The sequence below is a fragment of the Lynx rufus genome, unplaced genomic scaffold, assembly GCF_022079265.1.
Source record: "Lynx rufus isolate CCGP_SWC_20201006 ecotype Redwood Valley unplaced genomic scaffold, mLynRuf1.p SCAF_8, whole genome shotgun sequence".
In the NCBI taxonomy this organism is placed as follows: Eukaryota; Metazoa; Chordata; class Mammalia; order Carnivora; family Felidae; genus Lynx; species Lynx rufus.
In genome coordinates, this window is record NW_025814896.1 from 120,060,569 (window position 1) to 120,088,213 (window position 27,645).

At 55.9% G+C, this 27,645-nt stretch overlaps 2 protein-coding genes across 2 annotated transcripts in view; one reads left to right on the plus strand and one right to left on the minus strand.

The window, feature by feature from the left end:
* The window catches only part of HADHA (hydroxyacyl-CoA dehydrogenase trifunctional multienzyme complex subunit alpha), a 41,104-nt gene extending 29,725 nt beyond the window's left edge, over positions 1-11,379 (plus strand). The window contains exons 13-20 of the mRNA XM_047068617.1: positions 1,629-1,800; positions 4,101-4,187; positions 7,663-7,803; positions 8,240-8,308; positions 9,095-9,290; positions 9,984-10,098; positions 10,641-10,786; positions 10,875-11,379. Coding sequence (XP_046924573.1) covers positions 1,629-1,800; positions 4,101-4,187; positions 7,663-7,803; positions 8,240-8,308; positions 9,095-9,290; positions 9,984-10,098; positions 10,641-10,786; positions 10,875-11,020 — 1,072 coding nt within the window. The 3' untranslated portion in view covers positions 11,021-11,379. The remainder of the gene's footprint in view (positions 1-1,628; positions 1,801-4,100; positions 4,188-7,662; positions 7,804-8,239; positions 8,309-9,094; positions 9,291-9,983; positions 10,099-10,640; positions 10,787-10,874) is intronic.
* Positions 11,380-14,031: 2,652 nt separating this feature from the next.
* On the minus strand, positions 14,032-27,604 carry GAREM2 (GRB2 associated regulator of MAPK1 subtype 2). Its single transcript, XM_047069901.1, has 6 exons — positions 27,493-27,604; positions 24,531-24,671; positions 18,428-18,558; positions 16,692-17,732; positions 15,541-15,710; positions 14,032-15,056 (listed from the first exon to the last, which is right to left on the minus strand). The coding sequence occupies exons 1-6, from the start codon at positions 27,602-27,604 to the stop codon at positions 14,039-14,041; spliced, it is 2,613 nt and encodes an 870-aa protein (XP_046925857.1). The 3' UTR covers positions 14,032-14,038.
* Positions 27,605-27,645: the final 41 nt, after the last annotated feature.

Genomic DNA, 27,645 nt, shown 5'->3' on the forward strand with positions numbered 1-27,645 from the left:
GCAGCAGCTTGGCCAAACTAGGAACTGGTTTCAGCTCAGTTCTCCGCTCCAGTGTAATGAATAAGCTTGCTGCACTTGGACTGCCCTACACGTGACTTGTAGTTGAATGAGCTTTTTTCTTCAATGCGTTATGTAGCTTAATCATGTTTGACCTCTTTTCTGCAGAGTCTTCTGCTGCTACTACTGTGCTACCCAAGACATGGCAGGTTTAATCATTTTGGTAGATTATTGTAAGATAGCAAGGAGTTGGAGTAAACGATTCTGAGGCCCCCCCCCCAAAATTGGCATGTGCTAGCTAGATAACAGCGTTGCCCTGAGACTAGCATGTAAGCATCCCCAAACACCATCTCCTACGGTCACTGAAATGAGAAATTGCTGCTCGAGAACAGGTGCCACTCTGTCTCTCTTGGAGTTAGGTGCCCCAGGTTTCCCTCTGTGCTTCAGAAACGTCAGCCTCTGGCAAGTGCCCCTCACCATACTGCTGACTGGGCATACACATGTTTCCTAGCCTCTCTTGAAGACAGTTTCAAGATTAGGCATTAGAATTAGAGCAACTAATGATGTTTTGAACTCTGATGAGCATTTTGTTTGCTGACTGCTGACACGGTTGTCAGAAACCAAGAAATTTGATTGAATACTTACTTGTCTGAACTTACCCTGTGGCTTGAATTTTTCTTTTGGTTAAGGAAATTAGTGAATGTGATTCAGCTCCGTTCTTCCTTCAGAGGAAAACTCTAGGTCAGTTATTCTGAAAGTGTGGTCAGATTAAAACCTAAGAGAGCCTGTTTTTCTTGGCAGTGAAAAGTAATCAGTTAAATGTCTAAATCGCAGAAATCCTTTTTAACTCCCTATGGGAAATAAGAAACCTTGAGTTAATATTTTATGTAATCAATACAATGTGCTACCACATGCTAACTGGGAAGTGGATTTAAGAATAAAAGAAATAGGGGTGCCTGAGTGGCTTAGTCAGTTAAGCATCTGAATCTCGATTTCAGCTCAGATCGTGATCTCACTGTGAGTTTGAGCCCTGCCTCAGTCTCCATGCTGACAGCACAGAGCCTGCTTTGGATTCTCTCTTCCTCTCTCTCTCTCTGCCCTTCTCCCCTGCTTATGCACTCTCTTCTTCTCTCAAAATAAATAAATAAACTTATAAATAAATGAGAAAGAATATAAGAAGTCATGCTTGGTCTCTTTTCCAGAAGGTTCTAATTATAGAATAACAAAATGATGCGTAATCAGGTAGAAGTCCATGTGGTCTAGGACACGTGTAGAGAGTTACTAGAGCTGCTCCTTTGTTTTGCCACTCTAGTGTTTGCGTTTACTCTTCTGGACAAATTTAACTGTTTCAGGAGTAATAGAGTTTATGTAAGTTCTGCATTTAGAGGCATCTTCTAGGAGAAAGAATGTGGATTTGGGGGCCAGCCTGTCTTTGGCCCCCTAGTACCTAGCCATTTGCCCGTGAATCCCTTTGAGCCTGTTTGAGGAACTCTTCTTTGTCAAAACGGGAGTAAAAGAACTGCCTCACAGTATTGGTTGAAAAATACATAGTGTACCGTCTGGCCCATGGACTCTCAGTAGATGTTAAGTTTCCTATTCTTCCCCTCTGACTAGGACTGTGTTTCTTCTAGATTGAATGATAAAGTGAAGAAGAAAGCTCTAACATCATTTGAAAGGGACTCCATTTTTAGCAACTTGACTGGACAGCTCGATTACCAGGGTTTTGAAAAGGCCGACATGGTGATTGAAGCTGTTTTTGAGGATCTTAATGTTAAACACAGAGTGTTAAAGGAAGTAGAAGCGGTAAGTAAGAGGCCTGTTGTACTTGAATCCCAGTGAGTGGAGGACACGGGCTGTTTTTTGTTTTGTTTTTTAAACAGAAACTCATGGTTCCCTTTATAGGGCTTTTCATTTCCAAACATCAGTTTTTATGTCAATTCGTGCACACTACGTAGTTACAAAAGTCAAATCTGAGTCCTGAGGGAAGAAAATCAAGTAGTTTATTAACCTAAGCACAGGGTTCATTAGCATTCGTGGGAGTTCAGTCACCCAGACCTACAGATAACCTCATGGAGTATAGCCAGCTTTCTTGACGTTTTTGGTTGGCTACAAGCCGTAACTATACTTCTTCAGGTCTAGTCCACAAAGGAAGTAGGGGAGAAATTTTTCCCCTGGCAGGTTTCAGATGCTCACTTTGTGGAAATGCTGCTTTGGTTTTGACCCCAAATGCTCTACCTCCCATAAATAAAACAAGTGTTATAGTGGGTAGTATAAGAAAAGGCCCAGAGAAGAAATGACAATAATCCGGACACAAGATAGAACCGGGGTCTTGACCAGCCTATAGTTATATCAATAGAATGTGGGCTAATAAATTGTGCAAATGAAATGGCACAGACTTGGCAGTACTCTGGGTGTCTTGAGTAGTGGCTGTACCCTCACGACGCCCTTCTGTGTGAGGACGGTCGCTGCTGTGTGATAGACTGAACCTAAGGGGGGTTTAGAAACTAAAGACAAGCAGCTCTTTTGGGGACAGCTTCCACTTTGAAGTCCATACGTTGCAAAATCTTCCCTTTTGACAAAGTGTGATGTCGATTAGCTGAGGGGAAAAGTTCGAAGAGCCGGGTAGATTTATGTTCCATCTGTGCCGGGTGGCATGTCAGCTCACGTGTGTAGGTGGTGTTCCCACGGCTCCGGGGGCACCTGCCGAGGCAGTGGCAGGTAGACCCTCAGGACCGGCAAAAGCAGACACAGGCAACATGGAGAGAAGAGCGTCTGCTGGGTGACCGGGTGATGGTATTTGCTTCCGGAGTGTCTGGGTTTGGGAGTGCCGGCACGGAGAAAGGTTTGTTAGTTTTAGCGGTTGGGAAACTAGCGGCCAAGGAGAAGAGAGGGAGGAGGGATCAGATCAAGAGAAGTGCAGACTGTGAACGAGCCTGTACAGCGGTGCCTCTGGCTGCCGAGCGAGCAAAAGCAGAAGCGGTGGGGGCTTCTCAGGGCCTGGCCTGGAGCTCAGCGCCTCACTGCTGCTTTCCGTTGGTAAAAGCAAGTCACGAGACTCGAGGGAGGAAGCAGTCTCCACCTCTGGATGGGAGGAGAGACGCCGGAACGAGGAGGGGGGGGAGTTGTTGCCAACCGCCTTTGGAGACACTGGTTTGCTCTTCATAGAGAGTTTCACCACCAGCATGAAACGCCTCACCGCCAAGACATGCCCCCGGAGAGTCCGTTAGCTCCTTGCACTTACGCTCTGCTGTCAACTCACTGCTGATTAACTGAGATCCTGGGGGCCTCACCACAAGCTGACCGCTAAGCCAGGCTTCGTCCACCAGGGGCCTCTCTAGAGTTTTCCCTTTTTTCTTTTTAAAAAAATCTTAATGCAGTATTTTGCCGGGTTAGAATATTTTATACTCACCTTTCAGTGTGTTGAATGTGTCTTGAACCTGATTCCCATCTCTGATGTTAAAATTTTGCCTGTCCCAGTTTGCGCAAATTTGACAGATGCGCTGTCCATGTTTTTATATAGGCAGCTGAATAAAAACATGAATAACTTGCGATCATGGACAGAATGATGACACAGTCTGTATTAAAGACTATTCTCCAGGTTGATAAAGCTAATAGTTAATAGTATTCACGTGCCGTAGATTAATTACCGTGGTGCACCGTTTTCCAATAACACCATAAAATGAGCTAGGCACGCACTGTATGGCTTGTTCTTATCAAAGTGAAGGGTGGGGGTATCATGAGCTTTCAGACTTGAGTGCAGATCCAGACAAGAAGAGGAATTGGCACCCATGCCAGATCTTGAAACGAATGAGATTTGATTCAAAGCCATCTTGTCAGTGTTTATCTGAGCTGTCTCATTTACCTAACTGCCGAGGTGTAGTCTCCAGGTTAGGATGCCGGGCCAGAGCTAGAAGGCAGCTGAATGGGAAAGAGAACAAGGCCGACACACTCCCCATCTCGGAAGCCCTGGGCAAATAGTATCCACCATCTGAGTGGTTCTGTGGGAGAGCAGGGCTGGACCCAGGTGTCACTTTAGCTTTGCTTTGGACTGCAGTCATCTCTCAGGCCTACAGGACACGTTCTTAAATGCTTTTCCTTTGCAGGTGGTTCCAGATCACTGTGTCTTTGCCAGTAACACGTCTGCTCTCCCCATCCGTCAAATTGCCTCTGTCAGCAAAAGACCTGAGAAGGTAAATTCTGAACAGAGGGAAAACCCTGAAATGTTTTCCCACCACAGGCTCCCTGAGGAAGACTTAGAGCATGAGAAGGGACTGGTGTGGACTGTGAAGTAGAGGGGTGGTGGGGTCTCCCCAAAAACTGGGCACAGAGCAGCTCATCCCATGACCACTGTGAGATGCTGGCGTAAGGGAAGCACAGTGAAAGTGTACTTTCACAGGTGATTTGCATCCCTAACGACTCTGATTTTTTAGGTTCAGACTATAAAACCTACCTTCTTTGGGGCGCTTGGGTGGCTGAGTCAGTGAAGCATCCAACTCTTGATCTCAGCTCAGGTCACAATCTCATGGTTTGTGGGTTTGAGTCCCACATTGGGCTCTGTGCTGACAGCACGAAGCCTACCTGGGATTCTCTGTCTCCCTCTCTCTCTCTGCCCCTACCCCGCTTACTCTCATTCAAAAATAAACATAAAAGAATAATGAAACCTACCTTTATTACAATAGGGTTTTTTTAACGTCTATTTATTTTGGGGGCACCTGGGTGGCTCAGTCGGTTGGGTGTCCGACATTGGCTCAGGTCATGATCTCACAGTTGGTGAGTTCGAGCCCCACATCAGGCTCTGTGCTGATAGCTCAGAGCCTGGATTCTGCTTCGGATTCTATGTCTCCCTCTCCCTCTGCCCTTCCCCCATTTGCGGTCTGATTCTCCGTGTCTCTCAAAAATGAATAAACACTTAAAAAAATCTTTTTTTAAATAAATAATGTCTATTTATTTTTGAGAGAGAGAGGGAGACAGAATCCCAAGCAGCCTCGAACTGTGAGATCACGACCTGAGCCAAAGTCAGATGTTTGACTGAGCCACCCAGGTGCCCTATAATAAGGTATTTAAAGATAGGCCCAAGGGGCACCTGGTTGGCTCAGTCTGTAGAGCTTGTGATGTGTGACTCATGATCTTGGGTTGTGAATTTGAGCCCCATATTGGGTGTAGAGATCACTTAAATAATATCTTTAAAAATTAAAAAGAAAAACTTTTAAAAATAAAAATAGACCCCAAAATAAGAGGGGATACTTCAAAATCTCACATAAGCTACAGAGCAGACACCGGTGACTGAGACCTGTTTGGTTCCAACTTCATATCCAGGAATGGAAAATCAGGAGGTGTGTTGAGATGTGTCCGCCTGTGGGTTCACTCAGACCTCCCACCAGGACACGAAAGGGTAGAAGCACTTTCAGTGAGCATTTGGAATGATGCTTAGAGATTCATCTTTGGGCTTCTGTCTACCGGAGTAACACTAGGAAAGTGAAATCACCCAAGGAGAAATAAAACACCTCACCTCTCTGGAGGATAGCAATTAGCCTCAGCTAGCCAGAGTCAACCAAAAGTAGGCAAGAAATATAAAGGACCTTTAAGCAGCTGGATTTGTTAACACAAAGTCCTTGTACTGAAAACACAAAAGTCTGTTTATTCCTATTCTAATAGTTTGCTAATGCAAGGTAATCTCATTTCCTAGCACACAGCAGATCGGAAGTGATGTAGGACCTGATAGAGGCAGGTTCAGGGACGGCAGGAGAAGGTCATAGGGAGAAGTGGCGGCTGATAGTGTGACACTGAGGGGAGACACAAAAACAGTATAAAGGTAGATGGACAGTCTGGCCATGTCATATCACTCTGAGCACCTCTGCAACATTGAAAGTCCATAAAGGAGGGGCGCCCTGGTGGCTCAGTTGGTTGAACATCTGACTCCCGATTTTGGCTCGGGTCATGATCTCACAGTTCGTGAGTTCAAGCCCTCTGTCAGCACAGAGCCTGCTTGGGATTCTCTCTTCACCTCTCTCTTTGCTAATCCCCTGCTTGTGCTCTCTGTCTCTCTCAAAAATAAATAAGTAAACATTTAAAAAAAATAAATGAATAAAGTCCATAAAGGAGAATCTTCGATGCTAACTTCTCATCTTCCCAGTGGAGTGGAACAAGCATCATGCTTTGCAGTCCTGGCCTCCAGGTATCTTGGATAGCTTCTGCCACCTGCTTCTCCTTTGCTATATAAAATTAAGGTCAAAGGGGCATAGGTAGGGTCACCAGCCATCTGTTGGCTTTCCTGGGACGTAGGACCTCCAGTGCTCCAACCAAGAAAGTCCCGGCAGTCCGGGACAAGTTGGTCACCTTTGGCACAACTTTCTTGAGTGATGTAAATACATTTTGCTTAGGGTAGTAATTACACGAGTGTATATGCAGTTGTTAAAACCCATCAATATGAACACTTTAAAGTCTGTACATTTTGTGTATAAATTATAGGTCATATAGGCTAATTCCTTTTGCTCAGAAGTACTGAGTCTGAATAAGGACCTGCCTTTTTAAATGCTTTAGACATCAGTTAAAGAACAGTTGAGGGGTGAAAAGTAACTTTTGGATTGGTAAGTTTATGGAACATGTAAATGATGTGTGTATTACATAATGGAGGGTAGGCAGGCTTTGGAAACAGGCCAACTGTGATAGAATCCCACTGCCACTCACTAACTGACCCTGAGCTACCACTTTTAACCTCCTGATGTCTTTTTTCCTCATCTAGATAAGACTGGCTAGTTCACAGAGCGATGGATTAAGTGTAAGGAATAATGGCAAATGTATTAAAGAACAGTGCATAGCCAGCAATCAGTATTGCTGTTATTATATTAGTTATATTATTAGATATTATTAGTTATATCTTACAATTAAGGTGAGGGTAGGGGGAGCAAAACTAAGTTCTATGGTTAAATTGTTCTCTCCCACGGCAGTTCAGTTTGGAAGGACCAATTGTTAGCTTAAGAAGGAGGTTCTCAACTTCAGCATGAATCAATCACCTGGAAGACTTCTTGAGCACAGATCTGGACCCTGCCCCCAGTCTCTCATTCAGTAGATGTGAGTCTGGGGCGGGCCTGAGAATTTGCAGTTCGAACATTTCCCAGGCGATGTTAATGCTACTGGTCCAGTACTTCACTTTGAGAATCATCGGTTTAATGAGTCTTCAGGTGCATTTGAATGTTGATAAATGTTATTTAAACCCGGTATCCTGGTGGTGAGGCCCATCTGTAAACTCGAGATCTAGCTCTGACAGTCTGCATACTGACTCTTCTGCCTCCCTCTGCCTCCCCACCAGAAAAAGTGGGCCCTCTCACCTAAACTCAGTGCCATCAATATGAGTGGAGCCTTCGTTCATTCTTCCCTGATAAATCTAATCTGGCCATTCGCTGTATTTGGTGCTAATTGTCAGTAGGATCTGTTGCCCTCAGTGAAAAGCCCTAGAAGCAGATGGAAGAAGAGGATTCCAATGAGCCCTATGAACATACTGAACTTTTTCTCAGAGAACCACAGCGCCACACGGCTCGGCGGTGCCGAGCAGCGTTCCTGTATCCAACTGCCTTTCTCTCCCTTGCTCTCCTAGCAAAGCGTGCGTGCTGGCGGGTTCTCTCCTCGGTGTTCTTAGATCTGTCGGCTTTGCCTTCCCCTTGCCAGGTGATTGGCATGCACTACTTCTCTCCGGTGGACAAGATGCAACTGCTGGAGATTATCACAACCGAGAAAACTTCTAAGGACACAACTGCTTCCGTCGTGGCAGTCGGGCTCAAGCAGGGGAAGGTCATCGTTGTGGTTAAGGTAAAGAGCTGTGAAACAGAGCGGCAGATTTGGGGAAAGTTCTGTCAAGACTCCTTACACCTCCGGGCTTGTTTACACCTATTCTGGGGCAAATATGTCACCTTTGGGTATGATTTCCCCTTGGTTGTCTGCCTCATGGACAGTGCTGTGGATGGTACTGCTGAGTCACGGTCGGAGAGGGGAGTGTCTGGGACACGGCGGGCTCTCCCAGCCATTCCAGACCTTTCAGGTGACTGTGAAACCCTGTGCTGTGCCGTTTGGTTGAAGCCACGCTGCTCTGGCTGTGGCTTCCCCTGCAATGTAATTTTAACGATTCTGTTGGAAAGTATAAACCGCCTTGAATTTTGAAGCGACACCTGGGGAAGGGAGCTGCTTTCACACTTGGGGGGCACCTGAAGCAGAGGAGCCGCTGAGCTCACGTTCTCTCCCTTGGCAGGACGGACCTGGCTTCTATACCACCCGGTGTCTCGCACCCATGATGTCTGAAGTCCTCCGAATCCTCCAGGTTGGTACCGCTCTTGGAATGTCGGAGGCATCTTCCACCCCTTACACCAGTCCTCCAAATTGGTTCTGTCGGGATGAGGAACAGGCTTCCTTCTAATACACTAAGTCCTGGTGCATCCCCAAGATGCCTGGGGATCTTTTTGCCTGGTCCTTCCACACGGTGGTCGGAAATCATGGGCTTTGCTGCCCTACAGTGGGCAGAATTTTAGCTCCGCTCCCTTAACCGCCTCCCCGCTCCACTAGGCCCAGGGCCTCCCGACATGCTCTTCACGGTTTCTGCATCCCCTTGGAGGCAGGGACCATCCAGAACACGCAGGCCCACTGGCCTGATGGGTGCTGGACCGGCTTCTGCTGCACACACCCCTCCGGTGGCACCCCCTCGCCGGGCACTCGTCAGACGCTGGCTCGGGGGCTCCGCAGCACTGCTCCGTGGCGAGGCCTCTTCTCTTGGTTATGGGGGACTTCGCCCTGTGCACCGCAGGATCTCATTACTCCCGAGATTCAGAATTGCAAACGAGAAGGGAATGAACAGTGTGTTCATCTCTAAATGAATTTGTTCGTTCCTTAAAGTGCTGTGGGTTCGGGAAGCCTCAGACTTTCTCCCTGCTGACTCCCAAAGCTCCTTTGCCTCCCTGGGTGGAACAGCCCCAGTCCTGGGCCTGGCCAGGCGGCGCCCGGGAGAGAAGCGGGTGTTGCGGCAGCCCGGTCTCGGAGGGCCCGCATGGGGAGCCTTTGTGGGAGGGCCCAGAATGCCTTTCCTTGAGGTCCCTGCTTACCTCCCATTCAGGAAGGAGTTGACCCCAAGAAGCTGGATTCCCTTACCACAAGCTTTGGCTTTCCCGTGGGTGCTGCCACACTGGTCGATGAAGTTGGCGTGGACGTGGCAAAACACGTGGCAGAAGATCTAGGCAAAGCCTTTGGGGAGCGGTTTGAAGGTGGAAGCGTAGAGCTGCTGAAGCAGATGGTGGCCAGGGGCTTCCTAGGTGAGTAGCCTCAGAGACACGTAATTCTAGTTTCCTGAGACACAGTCACAGAAGGCCCGTGTGGAAGAGTTCTTCCTAGACACAGAGCCCACTGTCACAGGGAGTTTTTTAAATGATTTCATGACAACCCCTTAGGCTGGGCCCGTAGATTACAGACAAAGGCAGGACTCTGGCCTGAGGCTCTGCCACCTCCCAAGGTATGCAAGACTGACGGGCACTTTCGTCGGGGCCCAAGGCCTGGAATACACCTGTCATCCTGCAGGAGCAAGTTCTGCACCCAGGCGTCACCATGCTGTCTGGCCACCCGTGCAGAGAAGGTGATGCTTCTAACACAGAGGATATGGGGAGGCCCGGGAGAGGTGGCTCTCTCTCTCTCTCGTCGAAGCCGCGGCAAAATCGGCACCGGGAGCACGGCATACTAGGGCCTGGCGTTGCGTGTCTGGACTTTAAAGCTGATCCAGGTGGCCTTTCCCAGCCACATACACAGAGTTCCAAGCTCCGGGAAACACAACGTCATTTTTCCTTCTCTGCCAACGCTGCTGGCAAACCCCGAATTTCCAGGGTTAGCCAGCCAGCCAGCCAGGTCAGGAGTACGGTCGAGAGGTTAGAGCTTCGCAGCAGACTAGCGGAGGAGAGAATCCTCAGGCTGGCGCTCTGAGAAATGGTAATCCTCCCTTTTCCGGCTTCTTTTAGGTCGCAAGTCTGGGAAGGGCTTTTACATCTACCAGGAGGGTGTGAAGAATAAGAGTTTGAATTCTGACATGGATGGTATTTTGGCAAGTCTGAAGGTGCCTCCTAAGTCTGACGTGTGAGTTAACTCGAGTAGCTAATAGTGTGGAAACGTGTTTCTCTTCGGCCCAAAGTTTCTCAGTCCTCTTCCGTCTTTGTTACACTCACCTGGCCTGACCAGAATACTCCTGCCCTTCCACGTGCCTCCTCGCTTTCTGCCAAGCATCGGGGTGGGGACTGCAGCCAAGCCTTGGAAAGACCCCTGTTCCAGCCTTCCCTCTGAAGGTCTGGAGAGAACTAGAAAGACGATTGTCCTGGGTCCCTTCAAGCCCCAGACCATTTTTATCATTTGTAATTGGCAGCTGATGATGTCAAGAGATTCTGTCCACCCTCCCTTCCCCTGTTCTAAGCGCCAGTTTCAGGCCGACTAGGACAAGCAGCCCTAAGACTCTATTCCAAGGGCAAGGGCGGCTTCCCAGTGGCTCCTTCTGTCCAGCATTGGAAGTTCTGTCCTGGCTGACCCTCTGGGCTCTGGCGGCAGCAACCCTCTTTCCCGCACGCGCAGTTCCCGCGTCCCTCCCGTGACGCTTCATCTACCTCAGCGTCCCTCTCTCTCGGCAGCTGCTCTGACGAAGACCTCCAGTACCGCCTGGTGACAAGATTTGTGAATGAGGCCGTCATGTGCCTGCAGGAAGGGATCCTGGCCACGCCCGCAGAGGGAGACATCGGAGCCGTCTTCGGGCTTGGCTTTCCCCCGTGCCTTGGAGGTTGGTCTCGCAAGTTGGGAAAGTAGCTTGTTTTACCCCAGAGCTCGTTTTGCTGTCGCCTTCAACGAAGTCCTGTTTCTCCATTTAGGGCCCTTCCGCTATGTGGATCTGTATGGCGCCCAGAAGATAGTGGACAGGCTCAGGAAGTACGAGGCTGCCTACGGAAAACCGTTCACCCCGTGCCAGCTGCTCATCGACCACGCTAACAGCCCCAACAAGAAGTTCTACCAGTGACAGGCCCTCACACCCTGCCCCCCGGCTAACACAGCTGCCGGCGGTGCTGGCTCTCCAGGAGAGTGGCATCTAGATTTATCAGGGTAACCAGAAGGAAAACAAATTCTGGCATTGGGGTGTGCTGGGATTCAAGTGCCTTCAGCTAGGACTGTCTCTCCCTCCTGGTGAAATGTGGCTGTGAATTAGTTTGCACTTCATGTTAGAAGGTGGAACCCACCATGCTCGTGAACCCATAAGCCTTGACGCTCAAAATGGCAGAGTCTCCGGAACCATCCTGCCCCCGCCCCCGGGCCAGTGGCGGGGAGGGCAGTTTTGCACCCTACCCAGTACACGAGAACAATAAAACCCAACTCTTCTCAGCCTGTCTGCATGCTCCTTTTTCTTCGCTCTTTGCCCTTCTGGTTTAAACCCGTCCTTCAAGGAGTCGGAATAAAGCCTCGGGCTCTCGGGGTGTGCATGTGTTGGGAGAGTTCTAGACAGCCCCTTGAGAGAGAGAGAGAGACCGTGACATGGGGGGATTTAGGGGACTTCACAAACTAAACCCTTCGAAACCCGGCTGTGTTTACAGACTCGGGCAGGCTTCTGCTTGCCGTGGGAAAGAGGCCCGACTGACCAGAGCAGGCGAAGGGCGAGAGGCCTGGAGGCCGGGGTTTAAGAGGCTTCTTTCCCCAGACGGCGTTTCCTCATCGCACAATGTCATCCAGGGTTTGTGTGTGTGGCAGGACGCATATTCAGGATGTCAGCATGGGCATGAGGCACAGGAATGAATATTTTCCTGGCCAATAGATCCTGCACGTCTTGGCTGCCCCAGAGCACGGAAGGATGGATGCGTGGATGATCAGCGCAACGAGCGGGACAAAGGCCGAGCGGCCCGCCAGCACCACACGCTGCGAGAGCCGCCCCCTCCGCCCTCGCGGTGCCCCCTGGGCCGGAGAGGCCCTACGCTCACCTTCCGGCAGAAGCACTACCCAGTCTGTGTAAGCAGCTAGGGGGCCCCGACCATCCTGGCAGAAGGACCCCCCACCGCGTGTGCACAGGATCCTAACAAGTCACACCGTGTCGGGCTCTGAACCGTGACCCATTGCTCCTGCATCTGCTCCAGCTGCCGGGACTCCAGACACCATCCCGGGCCCAGCTCTGCCGGGACCAGTGGGCAGGGAGCTTAGCTCCGGCTTGACTGACTACTCACCGTTGGTTGGTTGGTTGGTTGGTTGCCACAAAGCCAGACTCTAAAATCAAGCCACCTCGGTGCTAGGGGTTCTCAGGTGACCAAAAGAGAACGGGTCCTCACACCAGAGCCATTAACGGGCTCTAAAGGGCGCTCTGGGAGAGCCTCAGGCAGGCATTTGGCCAGTGCAGGAAAACCCTGGTGGGGCCTGGCTGGCGAGCTGGAGTTTTCCACTCAGCAGCAATGGAAAGTAGGAATGATGTTGAAACCTTTGAGGGAGCTAGAGGGTTCCTGTAGGGTAGGGGCTGATGAGGGGTTTTCAGAAGAGAACCCAGCAGTGGGCCACGGGCACACCCATTCCAGAGCCTTCTGCCTGGAGGCCTACACATTGTACCTGTCGGTCCCCGTGGTCCGGAAGAAGAGAGCCGCCGACACCCAGCATTCCACCTGCACTGTCCAGTGCTCTAGCATTTATTTCACTAGTCCCGGAGGATTCACTAAGGGATCGACAAGGAAACCAAATGCTTCAGCATCAGTTTGTGTGTCCTGCTTCCCGACTCCCCTTGCCCTGGAGCGGAGGCATCAGCTCAGGGCCTGAGCATGGCTTCACTACTCTTAAGAGAAAAACAGGAAATAAATATCTAGGAAGGCTAGGTAAGGCAGAAGAGGCCTGTAACCCGGGGCCTGAGGCCAGCGGCACGAGAGTTAGTGTGGTCCTGGGTGAGGAGACGGAGAGCCCGGGGGCTGGGGAGTAATGGGTGCTCGTACACCATGGCCAGCCTCCAGGTGCCAAGCAGGTCGTCGTGCCCGAGATCTGGGGGACGAGGGCCTGCTGTGAGGCACATGAGCAAGTGCAGGAGGCCTGGGCTCCAGGAACGGGGAACGAGCAGGTTTCCCCAAACCACCGTGCTTTCTCCCCACCCACCCCACCTGTGCCAGCTACAGAGAGCAAGAGGAGGGCACCGTGTGCTGGCCAGAATCAAGCGAAGTGGGAGCAGAGGGGAAGTGGGAGAGACTGAAGGCCACTCGCCTCCAGAATCCAGGAGCGGCTGACCTAAATCTACCTGCTCCTCGGCGGAGTGAGAAACTTCGCAGACCGGACCCAGCCTGGCAAGATGGAAGGCGGAAGCCTGGGCACCGGAGACGTCAGGGGACCACCCGGCTCCCCGACTAGAGCACGTCAACAGCAGGGCCGTTCTCATCGAGGGTCTTCACCCGCAAACCGGCCCCGAGAGCTGGAGCCCCCGAGGCACGGTGGCACAGGCTTGTACTCGCTACCCCAGTGCTCGGGGCCAGGGCCCTGATTCACAGAAGGGGGAAGGAAGGGCGTCCCAGAGATACAGAAACGGCACCCAGACTCTGGGGCAGCTTAGGCCAAAAGCCCACAGGGCAGAGGGGAGAGGGCACTTGGGGAATTTGTGCTTAAGTTACGGACCATCTTCTTCCCTGGTCTCTAACCTCAACCTACAAGCTTGAGAAGTGCAAGAGGCCTGTGAAGTTCTGCACAAGGACACGGGAAGATGTTAGGTCACCACGAAGGCCAGCTTTTGATGCCCTTCCTCCACGGGAATCACAGCAGTGTGGCCCCAGGCCCAGGTGTGCCCCGGTGCCTCCAGCCTCCTCCCCACATACTCTGCACAAAGGCCAGATGTCCCCGTGTAGGGGTCTGACCCCAGAGTCCTCCACTTCCAAGTGTGTCTGGATTCACTCTGAGGGGCTGCCTGGCCGCCTCAGTCTTGGCATAGATTCTCCTCGCAGGCGGGACCGGCTCCTGGGTCCCGCAGGCTGTCCCCCTGCAGCCCCGGGGCCTCCGTGCCAGCTTCCAGTTGCGCAGCTACGAGCCAGGAACATCAGATCTTGGGCCGCCAGCCTTTGATGAACTGCATGATCTTCTTGACCTGCAGCTTGGTGAGGTGGAAGTCATCGGCCAGGATGTCCTCGCTGAGCTGCACGAAGATGCTGCCGTCAATGCGTTCTCTGGCAAAGAAGCTCACCACGTCCTCTGAGAGCCCGATGAAACGCAGACTTCGAGAGACTTCTTCCAGGGAGAGTGCAGACAGGTCAGCGGGGGGCTGCCAGGAGGAGGCATCCCGGCCTCCCCAGCCTGCGACCCCCTCCCGGGGACTGGCAGGAGGCCCCTCCAGGCGCCCTTGGGCGAGAAGGAGCCGAGCTCCGCCCGCCTCAGGCCCCTGCAGGGCCACCGGTGACAGTGGGGTGGGGACCTGCCGCAGCACCAGACCTTCTGGTTCAAAGGCCTTGGGGGGTCCGAGTGGCGAGAGGCCAGGTCCGGGCCCAGGTGCCCCCACAGCTCTGGGCTCCTGACAGCGCAGCAGCTCGGGCTCCGGGGAACCGCCCTGGCCCAGCTCAAAGGGTTCCAGGGCTGGTTCCGGCCACTCGGAAGAAGAGGAGGAGGAGGTGGGACAGGAGGGGGGAGCAGCTGAGTAGGCCTGGCCTGGTGAGCCTGGGCCTGGAGAAAAGGCAGGGCTGGAGGTAGCCAGGGGGCCCGAGGTGGTCGTGGGCCCAGGAGAGGCGGCCACGGAAGGGCCCGAGGGGTAGGCAGGCCCCGAAAAGGGGTTGAGAGCTCCGAAAGGAGCAAAGCGTTTCTGTGGGTGAGAGGGCTTGAACAGAGGCGGGCAGCCGTGGTACGCCTTGACGGGGGTGTCAGCCCCCAAGACGGAGGCAGCCCGACTGCTCGGGGGCTCTGCGAGGGCCCGCGCGGCCTGGCTGGGCTGCGTGGTGGAGGGCAGGGGTCCCGGGGGTGGGCGGCCGGAGGCCTCACCGGCCTTGCAGTCTCCCCAGGTGCACGGGTAGCAGTAAAGGGAGTAGGCATCCGGTGACGGTGAGCCGCTGCCGCTGCGGGAGGCTGCCCTGCGGGCAGAGACACAGATACGCGCGGAAATGCGACAGGCCGCTCTGCCAGGGCAGAGACTGCCACGCTGATCTCAGCAACGCAGGCTCGCGCCCCGGCCCCCAAGGCCTGAGGCACCCCCCTCCCCCTCTCCCCCCGCCCGGGACTGCCCCAGTCTTCCTTCCAGCCTCTCCCGCCCCCGGGAAAATGAGACTACGCTGAATCACGTAAAATTTTCATACGGCAAGGAGCACTCCATCCCGTGGCAGATCCCAGTCTGGAGGGAACCCGGGCCGTGTCCCCACCCAACCAACACCAGTTAGGAAAGGAACAAACTGAAGGTGGAAAGCGAGGCGTGGCCCCAGCCCCCAGCGCCCTCAAGCTCAGGTACTGCTCAGGAACGGACGCCCTCCGAACCCCCAGGCCTGGATTCTTCCTCAGCACCGGCTCCCCTCCCCAGGCCTCTTCCGGAGGACCCAGCACCGAGAGAAGGAGGGGGCTCACCCATCCTGGAGGCCAGAGGAGTAGTAGGAGAGGCTGGAGCTGGGGGAGTGGATGGGCTGCAGCTTGGGGAAGCGAGGGGGCACCGGGGGGCTGCCCGAGGGCCGGCCGCTGCCATTGCCACCCCGGGGAGGCACAGGTGGGGCGTTGAGCAGGCGGCACTCCTCCTTCACCTGCAGGCAGAGGGCCGTGACTCCGCGTCCTGTCCCCAGGCGGCGGACACCCCTTGCCTCGCCCTTCCCAAGCAGCGGGGCGAGGAGGGTGTCTGGGATGGACACTGCCCCACTTTGCCAAGAGGCTATCTCCGCCTTACTCACCTCTGCCATTCACCCACCCTGGCCCTCTAAGTCTCTCCAGCCTGTTTCACTCCACGAGAGCCCATGACATACACACCATCTCCTGTGGCCTTGGAAAGCCATCGTGAATGTAAGAATATGTATATATGAGGAGATCCAAAACAGATAAGTAAACCTAGTCCCTCCTCAAGGAAAAGGAGAGGAAGAAAATGGTGTGACAAGGAGAAGAAAGGGCCATCGGTCATCAAGATCCCTTCCTTATAGGTCAAATACTCCAAGTGGACTCCCTGGGACGTTAACGGCTGCAGTCCACTGCCGTGGACCAGTGCGGTTGCAAAATTCTGCAGTAGGCACAGAGAGGGTTCCTTAGTGCAGGACTTCTCAGAGCCTTTAATGAACCAGCGTTCTGTGGTTCTTAAGTGAGGAGGCGGTGGGTTAGGAATCATCCACTACATTTTCTAAACTTATTCCACCACGGGACCTTCTTTTCCCCGGACAACTTAAAGGACTCCTGTTCTGTGGAGCCTTCTGAGCGCATCCCCAAACTCTCTCAAGCTAGAGACCTACGAGCATCTTTGTCTCCAGAACTCCCAGTGCCACCGTCCCTGCTTACCTACATACCATACATATCTACGTCCCTGGTATCCACACCGGCCCTGGTATACCACAAACGCTCCAGCGTCCTTCTCCTTGTCCTTCTCTCCTTCCCCCACCCCTGGGACACCTTCTGTCACACGCTCCAGGGGCTGGAGGCGGAGCTACGAGGCTGGGGCGCAGGAGAACTTGCTTCTGGCCGGCCACCTCCCTGGAGCAGAGACCCCCAGCCCCCCTCCCTGCCTCCCACCCCCGGCCACTCACCGCCTCGGACTTGGGAGGGACGGGAGGCGGCGGCGCCTCCGGCTCCAGGCGGGGCGGCCCGGCGGCCCCGAAGGAGATGAGGTCGGGCCCGGGGGGCGGCCGCGTCCGGCCCTCGGCGAGGCCCTCGGCCGCCTGGTGCGTCCACAGCTCCTCGTAGGGGATCTCGGCGGGCGGCGCGCCGGGCTCTGGCGGGCCGGCCCAGTCGGGGCTCACGTACTCCTGCTCGCCGTCGCCGGGCGGGCCGGGGGCGCGGGCGGGCGCCGGGGCGCGCGGGGGCGCGGGCAGGCAGAGGCGCGCGCGGCGCGGGCTGGCGCAGTCGTCGGCCAGCTCGGCGGGCGCCTCCCGCACGGCGGTGGAGTACTCGTCGGGGTCGAAGCGCTCGCGGCAGTAGGAGGCGCTGTCGCGCACCAGGCGCTCCACGCGCGGGTCCCCGGCCAGCAGGCCCTGCGGCAGCGCGAAGCGCGGCGTGTCGGTGAGCAGCAGGAAGTGCAGCGGCGCCGGGCCCTCGCGGCGCAGCGCCAGCCCCAGCACCACGGTCTTGGAGATGATGCTGACCAGCTTGTAGCAGTGGCCCTCCCGCACCGGGTGCAGGTCGTAGGGGTTGCGCGGCGGCCGGCTGGGCACCAGCACGTTCACGGGGAGCCGCACGCGCTCGATGATGGCGCGCACCGTGTGCTCGCCCTCCTGCATCTGCAGCTCCAGCGGGCTGCGCGTGCTGAAGCGGCCCTGGCACTGGAAGGGCAGGCTCAGGCTCTCGTTGGTGCGGTGGTTCATGCAGATGAGGCAGGGCATCTTGCCCTTGACGGGCCTGGCGCCGCCGCCGCCGCCGCCCGCGGCCCCCGCACCCCCGGGGCCGCCGCCTCCCACCCCGGCCAGCGCCCCGGCCCGGCCCAGCTTGCGCAGCAGCGTGGTGAAGCGCGAGCGCTCCTTGGTGGTCTTGGCACACAGGATCTCCGCCTGGCCCATGAGCGTGAGCTCGTCGCCCGCATGCAGCGTGAAGTTGTACACCTCGCTGTCCTCGCTGAACTCACCCGACACCACCTGCGGATCCCAGAGACCGGGTGGGGCTTTAGCCGGTGGCCCAGGCAAAGCTCTCCTTTGAGGCGCGCGCACACCCCCGCGCTCCCCGACCCGGGAGCCTTTCCCAGGCTGAGACCGGATCAAGAGCACCGGACTGCAGGATCAGGAGACCCACCTTCCCTCCCGGAGAGGCCACGTAGCAGCAGTGCAACCTTAAATGAGCTACTTCTGGGGCCTGAGTTGCCTCGTGTGTTAACTCTTACTTGGAAGAACTGCAACATGTTGGTGTGCCATACTTTTAAAATATCCAGTAAATGGCAACTTTTATTATCATTGCCTATACGATCTGGGCAGTAACAATACTCCATCCACTCAAGGCTACTGTGAAGAGGAATGAACTGGTGGATAAGGGTTTGTAAACAGAAACGAGCCATCCGTACACCAGTGGGGGTCTGCCGGGACTGTGTGCCCCCAACGACCACTCTTCCTACCGAAGGGACGGGCTGCCCTGAGGATCTCCAAGTCAGGGCAGGACCCTCCGCACACACTTCACCACCTATTCCAGGAAGTTCTGCAGGCCAGTGGGTCATACACCTGCCTCTTCCGACATGGCCCAAGGCCCTCAAGGGGCACTGTGACACCTTCTGCCTCCTGGACCCTAAGGACAACCCTCCAACCAGCGTGGGGACACCAGGCCTGGTGTGGCAAGGACTGACCTTGACACTGAAGGTGATAGCTTCCATCACAAAGATGCGGTCAGGGAAGACGCTGGCCACCTCTTCCACGCTGCTGAAGTACCTCACCGGCTCCCGCACGTCCCGGGCCTGCTCCAGGAGCTTGAACTTCCCTACGAAGGACGAACACAGGCTGCTAGGGCAGGCCTGCCCGCCGGTCCCCCCTTCTTGCTCCCCTCGCGTCAGCCAGCCCCTCTGGAACCGAGACTGCAGAAAGGCAGGTTTGCACAGCCTGAGGTGGAAGGGGCCAGGCAGCTGGCTCAAGGGGGGCAGGTGAGCACAGACCTAGCAACCAGAACCCCATGGAGAGCTTGTGGGTAGGTGAGGAGGTCCGCAGCTGCCTGCCCAGAGAAATCCGAATGCACATTGGCAGCCAAATGCTTGCAGACAAAACTGGCCTCCAACCATCAGTGTCGCACTGGAGATGCTGGCTCCTGGCTTCGTCCCAGCCCCACTGACTTGCTGTGACCTTCCCCTCTCGGGGTCCTCGTCGGAGGGCAATGGAGCAGACGATCTGGGGTCCTGTGTGGATCTGGCATCCAACGCACGTACCTCGGGTTGCCGATCCCTACCGATGCACCTGGCAGACCAGGGGCTCAGCCCCGGGCCTTGGAGACCCCAGGAGGGCTGCTCAGACTCCAGCTCTGTTCCCAGACCCTGCCCTGGTCCAACATTCAGCCCCTGGTGCAACATCCCAGAGGCCTCTGACCTGAGCCCGACAAAACCGCCTCCCTCCCTCCCTCCCTCCCTCCCTCCGACGAGGCCTTCCTAACCTGCGGTCGGGGGCTGTTTTAAGCTGGCCCGGCAGATGCCCCCAGCAGGCACAGACTTTAAAAGAACGAGGATAATCCATGAAGCTGACCCCCTTGTATAAACTGTCTCACCTCACCGGTCACATACACCCTTTATGTGCCCTGAGACAGAGGGTACAGCCTAGATGACCCAGATAGAGTTGGTGCGACACAAAGCACCCAATGATGGCAGGATGGGACAGCTGCTACAACAGACTCGTGACTGAAGAGCCAAAGACCCGCCTGACGGTCCGAGGGGATCTTAAGAATGAAAAGAGTTTTACAGGGGCGCCTAGGTGGCTCAGTCAGTTAGGCGACCGTCTCTTGACTTTGGCTCAAGTCATGATCTCATAGTGGTGAGATCGGGCCCCACACCAGGTTCCACACTGTGGAGCCTGCTTAGGATTCTCTCTCTCCCTCTCTCTTGCCCCTCTTCTGCTTGTGCTCTCTCTCTCTCTCTCCAAATAAAAAAATAAACATTAAAAAAAAAAGTTTTATAGAACAGACAGTCCACATGGAAGAAATAGCACGGACAAGACAGGGTCACCGGGGCGGCTCAGTCGGGTAAGGCTCAGGTCATGATCTTGCGGTTCGTGAGTTCGAGCCCCACGTCGGGCTCCGTGCTGGTGGTGTGGAGCCTGCTTGGGATTCTCTCTCCCTCTCTCTCTGCCCCTCCTCTGCTCTATCTCTCTCTCTCTAAATAAATAAATAAACTTAAAAATTTTTTTTAAAAACAGGAGTTACGAGAGCAGATTGCCTACCCGAAATGGTGAGTGCCTATGCCCAGGACTTGAGGAAAGTGCCAACGGCATGTGAAGCAGTAACCAGGTTATGAAAGGCTCTAAATGCCAGGTTAAGGCAGAAAGACTTTGCTCAGTAAGAAATGAGCTTTTGGCTTTCAGCTCAGAGGAAGCCAAGGTGCCACTTTCTCCCATCGTCCTGAATCCGGATTCACCTGACACCAGCCACCTCCGCCAGGCCACCTAAGTCCGACGCCCAAAAGATCGAAGTCACGTACGGAAGGTGCCCTGGTGGGGTAGTCACTGCCATGTCTGCAGAGCCCCCAAGACTGGCCCCCTGGGTACGCGTCCCAAAAAGGTTAGTGAGGACATCGCCAAGGCAAGTGGTGATCAGAAAGGTCTGAGGACGACAGCGAAACTGACCACTCAGAACAAACAGGCCCACACTGAAGTGGGACCTTCTTTCGCCTACGCTCTGATCAAAGCCCTCAAGGACCCGCCAGGACACAGAGAGAAGCAGAAAAACACCACGCACGGTGGAAGTCTCACTTTTGACGAAAGTGTCAACGTTGCCCAACAAAAGCAGCATGCATCTTTAGCTAGAGAATGCTCTAGAACCATTAAAGAGATCTTGGGGACTGCCTAGTCTGTAGGCTGCAATGCTGAAGGCTGCCCCCTTCAGGACAGCCTGTATGACGTGATGCAGTGGACTACCCAGCTGGCTAAGAACTACAAAGGAAAATATCTCAATAAACGGTCATCTCACAGCCCAAAAAAGAAATGAAAGCCGTCACAGTGTTCTGAGCAAGAAAATGCCAAGCTCCAAGTTGAGCTCCATAAAGAAAGCAGAGAGGTCATTCTGCAGGAGAGCCGGGACAGCCACTGGGGAAATGGCAAAATCAAGCAGACCAAGAGGCAGACTGGGGCAGCGGATTAGGTGCAGGTAGGGGGAGGAAAGGACGCAGGCCACCAGCCGGGTCAGAAATGGAGCTGGCAAAACAGACCCTTAACTACAGAGAACAAACTGAAGGTTACTGGGGGAGGCTGGGGGGTGGGGGGGAGGGGATGGGCTCGATGGGGGATGGGTATTAAGGAAGGCACTTGTGTTGAGCACCGGGCGCTCAACTACATTCTACTCCTGAAACTAATATTGCGCTGTATGTTACCTGACTGGAATTTAAATAAAAACCTGGCACTACCAAAAAAAAAAAACAGAAAAACCAACGCGACACGGAGCAGGCAGAGCTGCTAGTCAAAACTGGGAACCTGGAAGTAACATGTGGGGCAGGAGCCAGTCCTTTGGAGGCCAAGTGAGGCCCCCCAGGGGGTGCTCCTAGGGGGTGAGCAAGCGCGGGCAGGGCTTAAGGACTCCGGGTGGGAGGTACAGACTGAACCCGCAGGTGGGTCTTCAGCTAGGGCGGATCTCAACCCTTTGGGAACTCTCCTCCCAGAAAAAAAGGTCAGCGTCCTCCTGGCATGAACACAAACACCGCGTTGTATACAGTATGTGGGTCCTGGAGCCCCCCAGACCCAGCCAGAATCCCAGACTGAGGACACCCCCCCTGCCCCCAACGTGCTGAGAATGAAGAACCAAGGGCCCGTCAGCACCTAGAAGCGGGAAAGAAGTGAAGCTGAGAAAGGGAAGGGAAAGTGCCCAGGAGAAAGAGGAGACCCTTGTAAGAAAATGTGCCACAGCCCTCCGGGGCAGCGGCGAGAAACTGGGGAGGCGCCTGGCAAGGAACGGGGGTCTGGGGTGGGGGGGGTCGGGCAGCAGGGGCCGCACAGCGGCTACCATCCCACTGCGGGTGCCACCCCTCCCTCCCGCAGCCTCCCCCCCCACACACACAAGCCCCCCACCACAAGCAGCCAAGCGGGGAGAGCTGCCCGCTGCCCCCTGTGGGGAGAGCTGGAGCCAAGTCAGGGCTGCAGCCGGGAGAGGATGTGGCCGGCGGATCGATGTAACCATGGTAGCCAGCACCACCCCCTCCGCCGCAGCGCGGGCCCAGCACCGGTCATTACCGCGGGAGGAAGGAAGGGAGACCTCCCGGGAGCGATGCGCCAGCCCCTGGAAGCCTTCGCTCCCCCCGGCAGCTTCCTCTCCTGCCTCCCCCGTAGTGAGACCCCAAGCGCCCCCGCACCCCAGGGACCTGCCCCACCCCAGCCTGCCCCTGCTCCCTGCCCTTTCCCTCCTACGTCACATTCGCGCTCCCTGGCGTCCCTTCCAGCCAGAGCAGTCTCCCCCTCCTCTTAGCACCCGACCCCGGCCGCGCCGTTCCCTAAAGAATGGCGAGTAAATGTACAGGCTTGGGGTCGGACAGACCTAGTTGAATCCCATCTCTGGCACCAACCAGCCGCGCGACCTTGGGCGAATTATTTAATCTCTCCGGGCTTCAGTTTTCCCATCTGTGAAATGGAAGCACACGGCTTAGCTCCCAGAATGCCGGCCAACGCTGACCTGAGCCACCTAGCCCCTTGTGCGGGGCGGTGGGGGCCTTCTCCGGGCAGCCAGGTCCCCCGAATCCACGGGCGCTGCACTGCACTCCCCTCCCCCGCCTTCCCTGAGGCTCCCGGGTCTCGCCACTGCCCCCGCCCACGTTATTATTAATTCATTAGGAGGAACTAGCGTCGGGCTGCGCGCTCCGCTTCCAGGCTATAACCCCGTCCCTCCCCTCCCCCACTAGGGCCACCGAGCCACCCACCGGAAAGATGCAGCTAGGGATGCGACTCCCCTGCAGGCCAGCCGTCGCCCCATGACCACACCGTCCACATGCACACAGGGGCACCAGAAGATTGCATAAGGGAAAGGGCCCCAGGCCTCCTGCACTCACTCACTCTTCCCTAGGAGGCTCTGTGCCTTGGTTTCCCCGATGTTTAATAACACAACTGAAATGGGACAGTAAAGTCACACTTCTGTCAGCGAGGGCTTTTTCCAATCTTTTGTTTTTTTCATCCCAAGAAGATCTGGGGCCCCTTCCTGGACCAATACCAGATAGCCAGGCTGGGAAGTTTCTAGCTGCTAAGCAGGCCTTTCAAGGGCTCCAGGCTCAGGGCCTAACCCCGAGTCAGAAAGACACCAGAGTGTTTCCTCATCTTTTAAATGGGGTGTGGGAGCTATGGGGGTACCAACTTCACAGCGTTGTTTGTAAAGAGCAGAAGCCTTAGTCCTGTCCCCCTGGCTCAGAGGAGACCCAAGAAGGGCTGGGGACCCCAATACCTGGGAGGAAAGGAATGGGAGCCTTCCCAGCTCCAGCTCAGGAGTTCCCAACTTCTACTAGGGCAGGGGAAGGGGACTAGCAGTCACAAACACAGAACTGGGCGAGCTACCAGAGCTCTCGGAGCCTCACTTTGTGAGTTAGATGGAGCTAATAAGACTTTCTCACACGGCTGCCGTGAGCATGTTATGACGAAACACTCAGCTCAGCATCTGGAGGGCGGCGTGTGTTTAACACGAAGGAGCTTTGGGATCTTTGGGGCACATAGGGGCATCTCTGGAGAGGGCCACCTGATTCCCACCCTTCCCACCCAGGTGACAACAGCCCTGCGTGGCTGGTGTGGTGCAAGCAAGCATCAGCCCAGGAGTCCGGTCACCTGGGTTCTAGCCCTTGCTCCGCTGCTTCCTAGCTGTGTGACCCTGGGCAAATCACCTCCCTCTTAAAGCCTCTGTTCTGTCACGTGTAAAATACAAGGGCTGTGCTTTCCAGCAGCAGAATCCTCTCTTCAAACAAAATCGTACGTAAGATATCAACATCATACACATAACAGATAAAAGTACGAGTTCATTAGCATCATCTAAGTGTAAAATTTTCACATTCGCTGATAAAGCCAGTCAGTGAAAACAAGGAGTTTAACACAAAAATTGGGAAAAATCAGGATTAGAGTGGACGAGTGCAGTTCTAAAATCAGCCTGAGCATCCCTTTGTTTCTGAAGAATTTTGGTTGCACACCAAACACTGAGAAGATCCCCGCACGAGACATTCTCTTCGAGGGTCTGGACAAAAAAAAGCCTCAATGAGGCAGCTCACAGTACACACCCAAGGTCTCTAGTTAGGGTTAAGGTTTGATTTGCAGCAGTGTGAGAGTGGGGTTAATTTTTAGATCATCAGTTTAAAATAAAATGTGAATGGGGCGCCTGGGGGGCTCAGTCCATTGAGTGTCTGACTCTGGCTCAGGTCATGATCTCGCAGTCTAGGAGTTCGAGCCCCACATCGGGCTCTGTGCTGACAGCTCAGAGCCTGGAGCCTCCTTCGGATTCTGCGTCTCCCTCTCTTTCTGCCCTTCCCCCACTCGCGCTCACCCTCTCTCAAAAAATAAACGTTTAAAAAGCTAAACGAAATAAAATGTGAATCAAAATTTTGCAACCAGAAACCCAGGACTCCCGCCGAAACGGTATGAAAACCACAGGGCCCTAACCGCCACCCGGCCAGCCATGTCCTCGTTCATCCCTGTGGCTCCAGGCAAAGGGTGGTCACTAACAGTTTCCCCCAAGGCCTACCCCCTACCCTCCTGCCTGCATCCCCCAGTGGCTCTGTGTCATCTGTCCCTGGCTGGGCACACCTGGGTACTGCAGGGGGATGTCAATCTTGGGTCCGATGACGTAGTGGCCCTCCTCCAGGGTATGGGCTGTCACCGTTGTCCACTGGCGGCAGGAGTGAATGAGCAGGATGTCTCTCTCACTGACACCCTCAGCATACTCCCCTGGGAAGAGGAAGGAAAGGTAAAGTGAACATTAGGAGGGACGAGGGAGGCTAACGTCTTCACCAAGACCCCGACTGGGGACGGCTGCCCACGATCCCTGTCCAGGTCAACACCGCTCAGGGGACAGGCGCGCTGCCAGCTGTGGCCTCAGGGCTGTGAGTCACGCCTGGTCTCCCAGGGCTCTGGCTCCTGACAGGGCCCCAGCAACCACCCCGGCCACAGTCCTTCATTCACCACTCGCCTGGACGGCCTGCTGTCCCAGGCCCTGTGCTGCGAGCCGGGGTTCTGGCAGATGAGCCAGCCCCGCCCTCCCAGAGCACTTGGGCCCATGGGGAGGTGGGAAGAGAGGTGAACGCAGAAAACAGGCCACGTTGGAGGTGCTGAGTGGAGGGTGTCTGGGTACTCCCAGACGGGAGCAGCAAACTAGGTGAGGTCTTCCCTGAGCAGACACTAGAGCTGGGCCTCAGGACCACCAGCAGAATTCTCAGCCCCCAAGTCAGTGCCTAAGCCAGGCGAGGAGGGCCTTGTCGGGGGCACAGACAGGGCTGAGACGGGCTATCCGTTGTGGATCCCTGCTTGAGGGGCCCCCAGAGATTCCTGGCTCTCTCCTGGGCGGCCCCTCTTCACCCACTGCCACAAGGGTCTCCTACATGCAGGGGACCTCAAAGGAGAGGGGACAAAGTCTCCGATAACCCCTAGCCCCTCTCAGAGAAGCTGTTTCTTGGCTCTCCCCTTGTCAGCCCTTCACCCCCCTGTCTTCGAAACACAGTGATGAGGTGGGGGGGAGCTTGAAGGGGGAACCTAGTTCTGGGGGAAGCTGCACTAGGGCAGAGGTGTTGGGAGGGGCCTGGGCCCAGAAGGCTCCAACCCCAGCAACGGTTTCCAGGAGAGCAGGAGGGGCTGGCCCAGCTTCCAGGGGGCCTGGTCTCCTGGATGCAGCTGGTGGGCAGGGGGAAGGTGGGGGGACGCCTCCTTCCCAGCCCTCTCAGACACAACTTACTAAATTGCTGCCACCCAAGCAAATGGGAAGTGGTTTATCCTGATTATCCTGATGACTGAGGGCTCCATGAAGGGTGTGGGGAGGATGTGCTCAGGCCCTTTGAGTGGGGCGGGCTCCCACTGCATTGGAGGGGGTCAGAGCTTTCCTCCTCAACCCCTCATGTCCTGGGGCAGAGGAAGCCCTCCTACTCTGCAACCCTTCACAACCACACAAGGCACACACCAAAGGCTATGGTTCATGGCCCCCAACAGTTGAGCCAGCACAGCCCCTGGGCCTAGTGACAGGAGCTTGTCACCCCACTGACACAACTCAGTCCCATGGCTGCAACTACAGGGGCCTCTCCCAAATGCATAGGCTGTAGGGCCTTTAAGACTAAAGACACATTTTTGTTCACGTATTCGCACTCACAGTGACCACAGCCATAGCCACCACAGACAGGTCACAGACAGGCAGACAGCTGGGCCACCACACCAGTTGTCCATTCACTCATCCCTCCGGTAAGTCCAGAATCTTTGTTAAGCGGGATATCCTCCTTCAAGGAGCCTGGAGCCCAGTGTGAAGGCAATAAACTATAAAAACGCGTGTACAGATTCAAGTCAGGGGTGCCGAGGCGCCACGGGAGCCCAGAGGAGGCCTGCTGGGACTGGGGAGCTCAGAAAGGACCCCCAGGAAAGGGAGATGCCAAAGAGGACGTGTGGGAAGTGGCCAGGCAGAACCTAGGGCCAGCTTATCCCATTCACACGCAGAAGGGGACAGCCTTGATGCTGACGCGGACAGCCTCGGGATCACTCGCTAACGATCTGGAGAGCAAGAGGTTGGGCTGCTGAGCTCTCCTGCCCGACGGCCCCGGGCTCGGAAACTGACACGCAGCCCGGTCGGTCGAGGGACACGCTGCCGCTCACGGTGCCCGTTCCACCCCGCCGCGGGTCGGAGGAGGGGCTGCGGGCCCCATGGAGGGGAGAGGAGCCTGTGGCCGCGGGCCCCATTAGCATTCAGGGAAGCGAGTGTGCCAACGCGGGCCAAACCCCTATTCTTCTCGCACACAAAACCCCCGGCCTGGCTGCCAGCCCCGGCTCCCGCCCCTCCTCCAGCCAAGCAGTCGCCCCCCCCCTTCCTCCAAACGGTCCCCTCGCTCCGTGCGGCCTCCAGGCGTCCCCTCTCGGGCCCCCACGCACAGTCCCATCGGCAGAGCAGCCTGGGCCCCTGGGAAGTGGGGCAAAACATGAGGGAGGGCCGGGACTTGGGGGCACGGCCCGCGGGAGGGCCCGATCATTCGGGCCTCTCCCCGAGGTGACCTGCCCGCCGGGGGCCGCAGACTGCTCCCCGGGATGCGAAAGGAGAGCGCAAGAAGGGTGCCAACAGGGGCCGATCGGGGCTGGGGGGTGGTGGCGGCGGTAGGAAGACGCAGTCCGAGGCCCAGGGGATGCGGGAGGATCGAGGTGAGAAGCGAGAGACAAAGGGACGGAGGGGGGCGCGGCCCAGGCGGGGGGTCTGAGGGCTGCAGGGAAAGGGATGCACCGACGGGGCGGCCGCGGGGCCTCCGCCGCGCTCCGGCTTCTAGCTGGCCGGGAAAACTCTGTCCCGGCCTGGTCTCAGTCCCTGTCCCAGATCTCTGTCCGGTGCCCGTGAGCAGGGCCCAGGAGGCGGCGGACCCTCGGCTCGTGGGCCCTGGGTCTCCAGGGAAGGCGTGCCGGGAGCCGCGCGAGGCCGAAGCCGGGAGCGGGAGGGCAGGGGCCACATCGTCACGGCCCCCTTAGCACCTGCCCAGAGAGCCCCCGATTTCCCCGCGGACCCCCAGCCCCCCTTCCCGCACCCCAGTACCTGGCCCGAGGCAGGCGAGCGTGGGCAGGCGGCAGCGGCTGACGATGAGGTCGAGCGGGAAGGCGCCCATGCTCCAGCGCAGGCCGGCCAGCCCGGCCGCCAGCTTCTCCATGGCATGGGCGCCCCCGGGGCCACCGTCCCGGGGCCCCGACG